The sequence below is a fragment of the Ornithorhynchus anatinus genome, chromosome 8 (genome assembly GCF_004115215.2).
Source record: "Ornithorhynchus anatinus isolate Pmale09 chromosome 8, mOrnAna1.pri.v4, whole genome shotgun sequence".
In the NCBI taxonomy this organism is placed as follows: domain Eukaryota; kingdom Metazoa; phylum Chordata; class Mammalia; order Monotremata; family Ornithorhynchidae; genus Ornithorhynchus; species Ornithorhynchus anatinus.
The window spans coordinates 13,641,781-13,651,807 of NC_041735.1; the positions used below are offsets into that span (position 1 = coordinate 13,641,781).

A 10,027-nucleotide genomic window follows, 5' to 3' on the forward strand; every position below is an offset into this window, starting at 1 on the left:
GGCCCTAACGCACTTACTGGAAACTAGTAATCCCATTTTTAAGGCTTTTGGATCTCCCATCACATGTGGTTTTCCTCCATCGGTAGGAAGAAGATGGGCTGCGAATGAGGAAGCCGGCGCAGAGCAACAGCCCGATTTCTGCTTCAGCCACTGTTGTGAAGGAGGAAGGCCTCAGCACCCGGCTACTGGCTCTGGTGGTTTTGTTCTTTATTGTTGGTGTAATTATAGGGAAGATAGCCTTGTAGAGGCAGCAGCATGCAGAAGATGGTAAATTGGATCGATGGATCTGCCATATCATGGGATTAAATTTATTCATAACAATGTTTAAAAAAGAAATTAATGTATGACATCTCACAGGTCTTGCCTTTAAATTACCCCCTGCACAAATATAACATCACATAATCTTCTAGGAAGTTTAAAATGTACAGTGAATGATTGGGAAAACAAGAGAACGCTCTTTAGTAAATGACAAAGAATATTGTGATTAATACTACAATGGCATATTGTAAATGTCATTTTAAACATTTTTAGACCTTGGTACATGTTGCTGGATTACCTCTTTTAAACAAGAAATTATTCCTCGACTGCTGGAGCTGGTCCCCTTGGATTTGTGGAGCCAGACTAAGCAGTAAGGGGGCGATAACTTCTGTAAAATATATTAATCCACCGTACTGCTCATAAACTAAAAGTTTCTGTCTGTGTCTTCAGTTCTGTGCAAGTTACCAATTTGTTGGAACTTAATGAATAGAGTCAGAAGCTGAAAAGAATTGTTATGTAGCAGCAGCAGCATTGAATGTGCTAGGCATCAGAAGAGACATATATTGACAAGCGTAACAACACTGGAATGCAGGTCAATGCCTTGTTCTCTTAAAGGGACCAAGCTAAACTGCTGTTGGTTCGTTTAGTTGAATTAAACTGTTCCTCGGAGATGTTTAATGCATATTTAACTTATTTAATGTATTTCATCTCATGTTTCCTTATTGTCACAAGGTTATAACTAATGCTATCGCATAAATAAGGCACCTGCTCTAAAGCTGGTGAATCAAGCTGGCATTGCTGCTGGAGAGCTGTGGGATCCTTCTGCCTCCTGATGTTTTTGGGCACTACATCAATGTGGAAGTTCTGATTATTGGAACATTGGAAAACAGCGGTCAGGAAACTGTTTTTGTATGTAAATAAATAACATCTATCTCGGGGTGGGGGGGAAACCAGGGAATTATTAGTAGTATATTAGTTCTATGCCGTAAAAGACCAATCCTGTTTGACTATGTAGCATCTAAAAAAGGAAAAAAAAAATGAAATAAAACCCCCAAATTAAGCTTTCTTTTGTTATTTTGTCACATTTGCTGCATTTAAAAAATTAAATTGTTGCCAGAGGAAGGCTATTTAAAATGGGCACCATCAACAAAAAATCTTTGTATCTAATGATGCTTCTCTTTGACATCTTCCTCTATATTCAGTAGGCTCTAGCAGTGGGAGTCTGACGATTAAAGTGTTGAAATTTTGTCTGTCGTGGGCGACTAATCTGTTAGAGATAGCATCCATAATTGTTGAACCTCACCAAGAGGATCTGAAGTCAGTGAGCATTTCAGAAAAGGAATGAACTAGTTTTCCAATGAACTAACCCCTTAACACATGATGAAGTACCTGTAAAGTGGAAACATTTTTGAAAAGAGACTAGTGCCCCTCAGAAGTGGTGTGGCGTAGAGGAAGGAGCACAGGACTGGGAATTGGGAGATTGGAGTTTGAGTCCTGGCTCCACCCTTGGCTTCCCGTGTGACCTTGGGCAAATTGCTTAACCTCTCGGGGCCTCAGTCTCCTCATGTGTAAAATGGCAGTAAAATAGATTGTGAATCTTGTGTGGGGTACAGACTATGCCCAATCTCACTGCCTTATATCTAACTTCGTGCTTAGATATGTTTGGAGATTTATAGCTACAGTGGACAGAGGCTTAACAAATAATAAGCAACAAAGTGCCCTAGATGTGTCCTTTTATCAACCTTAAAGGTGAGTCAAAAGTCTCTTAAAATTGCCAAAACTATCAGTTTCAGAAACTACCAGGCTGAAGAGAATTGATAGCTAGATGCCCTCTTGCAAACCTGGATCATGAGTCTCATGCTTAGAACCTAAAACTGGGAGATGGAAGGGCAATATTTCTGATCCTGTTGATGTAGAGCTTATATGTGAAAGGAAGATGACCTTTTTGAAGGAAAGGGTGAGTCTAATCATAATGCACAGTCCACACGGGGCCGACTGGAAGCTTTTTCCTTAGGCACACAGGTCATTTGTGTGAAAAACTGATCTTACAGAAGTAACGGTCACTGGAAAATATGGTGGTATGGCCTCAAGATCTCTATGCCTTGTGTAATAGTGGGTCCTAATACTTGTTCATATACTGGGATGACTGGGGTTACCTTTAAATTGGGGCAATCTTGTCATCATTAAATTTTCCTTTCAGGTTTTATTGAATGAAAGAAACCTGAGGATACTCTAATCAGAAGGCAAACACAACATTTCGGCAGAGAAAGATGGTTTGGGGCTTGGCCTGGCCAAAGTTATGGCAAATGCGGAGGTTTCCACTTGCCACCCTTTAGGTGCAATTAAGGCCTCCTTCCCCAGAGAAGGGCCTGGGTGAAAAAGGGGGTTTTGTGCTTGCAGGGAAAGAGGGAGACAGCATATTAACATATATTTGGTGGTGAACTTTGGTTGCGCCCAGAAGGGAGAAGGAAGTGTGAGAGGAGGGAAGATGCCACTCTTGTCAGCATGCCACCCCAACTCTTGGCATTTTTACTTTTTTCATTTGCATGCTAACAAGTAGATGGTACTTGTGGAGGTGGAGAAAGGGGGCAGATAAGATTGTGCCACAGGCATAGTTGCATGTAAACAGACATGAGTTTGAGTCACAGAAAATGATGTTTTCCAGCACATCTAAGATTGAAGGGAATGAGGAATGTTTGTAATGGGAAAACCAGTCTTCTTTCCAAAACATTCACCCCATGAAAAATGCCTTCTCTTCTGGAGGTCAGGGTTTGACAAAGAAATTAAGAGGTTTTCATTAAGAAAGGTGGGTGGGTTTTTTGTCAGGCTGCAATTACTATAAAATGAAAATTTTCTCTCCCATGTGAAAAATCACCTGGAGAGCATACAGTTGAAGTGCTAAGGGAGAGCCACAATCGTTCTCTGTTTTGAGAGCAGCCCTATTGTCAGTAATCACTATCCTTGTGATTATTGTCAGTAATCACTGTCCTTATCCACATGACAAACCTAGAAAAATTGACACCTGTTTAGCCACAGTTACTACCTGTTGTGGCTAGCTCTCTTAACTACACGGTATAATCATTGTCAGTTTCTTACTCAAAAATACCCATTCCATTCCTGTCACCTAGAGTCAGTGCCTTTCCTGGCCTTAAAGAAAACTACAAAATGGAGAAATAGTAAGAATTCTCATCTTGCCACAAGCCCTGTTTGGGATCAGCTGAAGTGAGAGTAGAAGTTAGAGAGGGTATCTGGGAAGAAGTCAGTGTGGGAAGTGATGAGGACACAGTGAAGCATTTATTTGATTTGAGAATCAGGGAGATGAGAGCTTAGAGACTAGGAGGTCTTAGAGTTCCACTCTCAGATTAAAAATCACACTCGTTCCCCAAAGCAATGCACATGCAGTTTTCATATAGTGTGGAGGTAGCATTTTTGACAACCCCTATGCTAAGTGCACAGCTTTTTCTTCTGATGTCATATCAGGGAAGTGGACTGTGTTGGAAGTATCTACCAGAGCACCTAGTGAGAATACATGTCACAAGAAGACTAATGGTCTTTTTCCTATAAATAACTAGGCTGTGAATGATTTTATTTGACTTGGCCCTTGGTAAAGATGCTTGGGAAACTGAGAGAAGAAACCAGGGTTCGTAAAAGTTGATGGAGATTACTAAATTGAGAATTGGGTGCTCTCTCAATCTCAGGCTAGGAAGACATCGGTGGCTATGTATATTGCTTATCTAATAGACCCTCCTTTAAAAAAGCCAGCTAACATCATATGTAAGGCAGGGAACATTTTACATGCTTTGATTTTTGTAATTTTTGCATATTTTATCCCCTTTGTCTTTGAAACTGCTGGTAGAAGCAATAAGCATGGATAAAATTGAAAGTAGATTGTACCAGTAGATCAATTTAAGCCTAAATAACTAGAACTTACCAGATAAGGGAAAAATGGATAAATCTCAAATAGACCCCCAAAACTTATAGCATTTGGGGCAGGTCTTTCTGTCTGGAGATATGAGTACTAGCATCCTGGATCGAGTTGCAGACAGTGTTCCCTCATATATGGGAGTGTGGCTGGGAGATTGTTCACTAGTCCAAGCACTTAGTACAGTGCTTTGCACACAGTAAGTGCTCAATAAATACGATTGAATGAAGATACAATTGAATGGTCTCTCAAGCTGACAGTTCTGGGTCAAGCCGAGTGCGCCTATGCAGCCCAGAGGAGAACAGTGCCCGTGTTGGCCAGAGCCATTTTATCACTCCCGGGGACCCACCCAGTGCCGTGGCAGGGCTGCAGCGGTGGTGCGGGATGGCTTCTGGCAGTGGCAACATTTGGGTGACAGGCAGTAGAGGAGCAGAATTGGGTTCTCGAATCCCACACCCTTCCCCGGTGGCGCTAGCTACACAGCCTCCATCCTAAAGGAGGAAAGTGAAATTAGGAGATCATAGGTGAAGGTAATGATTTGGAATTCAGTAGCCTTTCAGATCAACTCAGAAACAAGCCGGTACATCGTATGTAGGTGCCAAATGCCATATATGTATATAGAGAGAGAGAGTGAGAACTTTAAAAAGGTTTTGGCAGCTGTCTGCATGCGCCAAACTGCATTTACATGCGGAGGTGGAATTACATATATTGCTGTGCTTTCAGCTTCTTCTCTGGAAAGGTGGCCCTTCTCAAGTTTATGGAAATGGTATATGATCCCCTTAATGAAAACGATTTTGAGGAGAAAGTTGAAATTGCCTTCAAGGGTGAGGGGGCGGTTTGTATAATGACGATTGAATTCATATACCGGTCTAGGTGGCAGGCTGCCGCCTGCCAGAGGAAGACATTTATTGAAGCCACTGGGACTTCCTGTACTGGAATTGACTCTCGACTCTTTCATTTAGCCTACCTGGGCTTGAATAAAAAAAACTGAGCATCCAAACTGCGGAGTAGTAGGATGTTGTAATTGTGATAGGACCTTGATTAAATGTGAAGCCACCGTGCTTCCTCTAAGAAGATTAATTTTTCTAAGACCATTGAAAGGGGAAGAATTTTGATATCCAGAATTATATATATATAAAGCCATCCATGCTAAGAACAGAGTAAGAACCCAAATCATGAAGTACAAATCTTCAGTTGTTTTTCAGAATTAGAGAGATTTGGAGCAAAAAAATGCTTGTTTGAGTTGTGTGATATAGGATTCAGACTGCCTGCTGGGGTTTTTGAACGTTTGTTTTCTTTTCTTAATGGAAATATCCTGACTTTTGGATAAAATTGAGCTTAATCGTTGCATAGCATTTGTGCTTGGGGTTTTTGATGTGATTCCCCCTTTTTAGTTTCTTCTTTACATACTCTAATGTTGACTCTTTCCGAGAACTTCCCATAAAGATGCAAATGACCGCTAAGACACTGTTGAAACTTCAGAATGTTGCACAAAAGACCAATATGCAAAGCCGTGATGAATTATTAATAAATCAGTTAAATTGCCCATTTTGTGTGTCTTTCATCTGCTTATCTTTAAGCAATTTTTGTAGTTATTTTAAAGAAAAGTAAATAGAATCAGATGTTGAGCCAAAATGCTCTTTCGCCTTTTCAAAAATAAAACCACTCAACTAGAATGAGGAAATCATGCTGCTTATGTTTCTCATCTGAGGACTTCTTTGTGTGTGTGTGTGTGTGTGTGTGTGTGTGTGTGTGTGTGTGTGTGTGTGTGTGTGTGTGTTTGAAATACAGCAGTGCTCTAAGAGGAAAATAATCTGTCTCAGCATTTTGGCTCTGAAATTTTGTTACCAGAATCGATGTTTGTAATTTGTGAATTGTATGTGAAACTAAAGCAATTTATGACAATTGGTCCTTCAGAGCTTCCTGCTGATGTTACCTCTATTACCACAGGGACAGCATGGAAGTATATAATTGGAACAGAGCCAGGTTTGCTGTTTTCCCTTAATTAGCACTGCCGTCCCAGAAACTAGAGATGGAAGTGGTGAAGATCAGCTGAGTGGTAAACTGCACATCTGTGAAAAACATATCCAACATTGGCCTTGCAAACCTCAGCTCCCACAGTGTTGACACTAAGAATGGCCCTCCAGCACAAATCTCATGGAACATTTTGAGAAATGTCTTTCTATGAATGCAAGTGTATTTCACCTTTGTGCTGGGGATGCTGGGTTCTCAACTTCAAGTTTCCCTTGTGAATTCTAAGACAAGTAGCATTTTGAAAATGTTGAAATTTTATTTTCATTACAACGGTATTATAAAAAGTACACAGATCTGAGATGTGTATAACAGTTGAAATCGGAAAGGTGCATAGGGTTATCTTAATTTATGCACCTACATATTTAGACACTTAAAAATGTAATTAGCTCATTTGGAAAATATTTTCACTTGTATTTAGGCCTTCAAGGGAAAAAAATACAACAGAAAATCTATCCTCCAGTATGCCAGAAACATTTTGTTTTAAGGATACTTTGGAATGATGCCATGATATAGATTGGCTTGATTAAAAGATGTCATTGGAATAAAATAGTATCACAAGTTAATAGTCTGCTGCTGCTAGCTAAATACTAATGTTTATTTTTAAACTCGGAAACATTGATCCCGTGACAATGTTCTAGTACTTTATTATACCAAAGGGTTGATGTATATTTAATCATTTTGCCTAATGGATGTTGGTGCAATACTGACGCTTGCTCAACTTTTCTGTTATTGACCGCATTCTAGTTAGCCAACAGGACAGCGTACGCTTCTACAAATCAGATGCTTTTGACCCCAGGATTTTGGTTCAGTGATAACATCTATGAATAAGCCATTTTCCAACTGGATGAAGTGGATTGTTTTTTGGGTTTATTTTAAGTAGCGTCAACAGCCAGACCGTTGGTGGTGACACTTTTAATTTAGGACCATGTTAGTGTTCATATGGATCTATTGCCCTTTAAAATGAGATAAATCATTGTGCATGTTTCACACATCATTTCAACCGTCTTTATGTAATACCAAGAAGATATGGTTCTCTTTATGAAATAACTGCGTGTGGTTCTTCATTTTTAAGATGGGAACTAAATTCAGCTGCGGCCCTCTCACACGAATTCATTTAAAAAAAAGTTTTGCACTGAATCTTCCACTTGAAAATAAAGGTCAGAATTTATTGCAGATAATACTGAGACCATTAGTACAGGGGTTGCTTCTTTCAAAAATACTTGTGCTTTTTGTAAACAGCAATCTGATAACATCTATTCGAACAGCAAGAATGCCTGAACAGAAGTGACGTGATATAATAGAAAAAGCATATATTCTGTTTTTTATTTCTGCTGTTAATGTTTGCTTTTATTTTGCCATATGTAAGTTGTTACCATTTGGAGCTTGCTATAATAGAAAAATAATCTGTTTTTTGTGCCTCACCACTCCCTTCCCTCTTTTTTAAGTTATTGAGCATTGCAGTTTCTGTTAACGATACCGAATCTGATTTACTTTACTCTGTCTCAAAAATTCCAAGAGGTCTTCATGTATTTTCCCTTTTATCCCTAATTTATAACTTTTTTTTAATGTACATTAACAAATCATTGTTTTGAAATTTAAATATTTTACAGATGCATTTGGATACTTTATCCTTGGCAGTTTTTTCCTATTATGTATTTTTATTTTATATTTCATGTTGGACAACTAATTTTAAAATCTGTTGCAGGGAAGGACTTCTCCCTTATATGTTTTAATCTAATATATAATACATTCAGGTAGTTAAACTAGAGCTTTATACTTTGCAAGTTCCAGTTTTACAAAGCTCTTTACAGCATTGTTTTCACACTTTCTGTAAAAGTCTAATGAAAGCTGCCTGCCAAAAGATAAACTTCTGTACTAGCTGTCTCAGTATTATGTTCAATAAATTCCATGCTCTGAATATATTTAAAGGAAACTTCAGTGTAAAATTCTTACTTTGAATGGATGGTTTATGAGTTTGTAGATCTGATAGGGATTTTACTTGATTACATTTCTCCATTTTTATCTACATGTGATGACAATGAAGTATGTTTGAATGCATTTCATTTTATAAGAGGAAATCGGAATTGGAAATTCTATCAATTTAGAAAACTCCCACAGAAGAAAATTTCTTTAAATTACTAATGAACTCATGTATTTATCAACATTAAATGACTCTGCATCTACATCACACTGGCATGTATATCATATTTTACAAGATAGATTCATAAATCAGTGGGAATAGGGTCTGACAAACCAATGAGAAAAGTAAAAAAAAAAAAAGGCCTTTAAACTCGGCCACAGTTTTCAAGGCCCTGTGAATATCCTTGCAAGACAGAGTGGCAAAATTAATATGATTTCTGGTCACCTGAAGAACAAAACAGAGAAGTGTATTCTATCAAGATGGATGTCCCAATTCAAACTACATGGCCCCCTGTTGTGCAATGACATCAGAAATAGTCTCAAGGTATTCACTGCTTAAATATGATTCTCTTTGTGCTTTAGAAAACTTTTATACTACCTTGATTCTTATGTCTTAAGATGGGATGTAAGTCCAGATCCTTAATTATTTGAGAGCAAGCTATTCTCAATCACCTGATGAGCTGTAGTTCAAAAAATATTATTCAGAAAAATGTTAGTTTTTCCCTTCTGCAGAATATCTTGATAATGTCTGACTTTCAGAAAAGCCAGTTCAAGGGTAAAAATGCTAAAAATGTTTTAAAAAAAAAAAGTTTTGGAGAAACTTTAAAATCCACTATTCATCAGATCAAAGAAAGCCTTCAGGAGCTGATAGTGTTAGGAAAACTAAAAAGTCATGTTTTTTTATATATTCAACCACATGAATTGCTTCAATACTGTTGCATTAAATGGTAGTACTTCCAAAGAATGGTACTGTAGAAATAATTGTAACAATCTCTTCATCCTCCTTAGGTACCCAAGGCCTCTATTTGACCTAAAAGGGAAGTAGGATTAGAGGTGGAGAAACAATTTGTCAAGAATAGGAAAAATTAGTGCCAGGTTCCGTGATCTGCTATTCATAGACAGCAGCTGTCTCTAACATGCAGCCATCCCTTCTTCAGATCACTTGGCTGGTAGAAAGCAAACATCTTCCAAGCTCTGGTTTCTTAGACTCTTCCAGCTTCTCATCATAAAAACCAATAAGGCATTCAAACTATGCAATCTGAATTTGTATTTCAGCAACTCAGACCCGATGTACCAATTGGCCATGGCTTACCAGCTAAGCAACCTGAGAACTTGTCTCTGAGTAATGCAAGTTTTAAGTGCTCAAGAAGCTTGGGTCAGCACATTTCCTTCTGGCTGTCATTGCGGGCAGTGTGTGTGTGAGAGAGAAAGGGCTCATCTTTCACTAGTGAGCCTATCATGTGACAAAACAGTATCCTGACTGCATTATACTTCTAGGTATTTGCCATCATTCTCTCCCTCTGGTACTTTCATGGATATGTTGTTACTCATTTCCTTCCATTTATTGTTGCTCTGTGTTCTTCATAAAGCTGTTGCCTTATATTGCTGTTATCCAAAACTGCTATTCAAACATAGGTTAAAAAAAAAGGTAATTTCTTAGGGTAGCTTCAATCTGTCATGGGAATGGAGCACCTGAAGAGATTCCTGTGAAAAATAATGGATGTTAAGTATGGTGACGTGCAATTGTAGGGGTCCGTAGCATCATCCAAAAACCTAGAGACAAATGCAAGAGTTGCTCTAGGCTAACAAGTCATTCAAGAATTGCTCTGTCGATAATTGTGTCCTAGAGGTATTCGCTTAGAAAGGACACTCCTTTGTCAGATCAGCCAGGCA

At 38.6% G+C, this 10,027-nt stretch overlaps 1 protein-coding gene across 1 annotated transcript in view; it reads left to right on the forward strand.

Annotated features, from left to right (window-relative positions):
- VAPB (VAMP associated protein B and C) overlaps positions 1-8,147 on the forward strand; it is a 35,523-nt gene extending 27,376 nt beyond the window's left edge. Inside the window, exon 6 of the mRNA XM_001510971.4 lies at positions 87-8,147. Coding sequence (XP_001511021.1) covers positions 87-245 — 159 coding nt within the window. The 3' untranslated portion in view covers positions 246-8,147. The remainder of the gene's footprint in view (positions 1-86) is intronic.
- Positions 8,148-10,027: the final 1,880 nt, after the last annotated feature.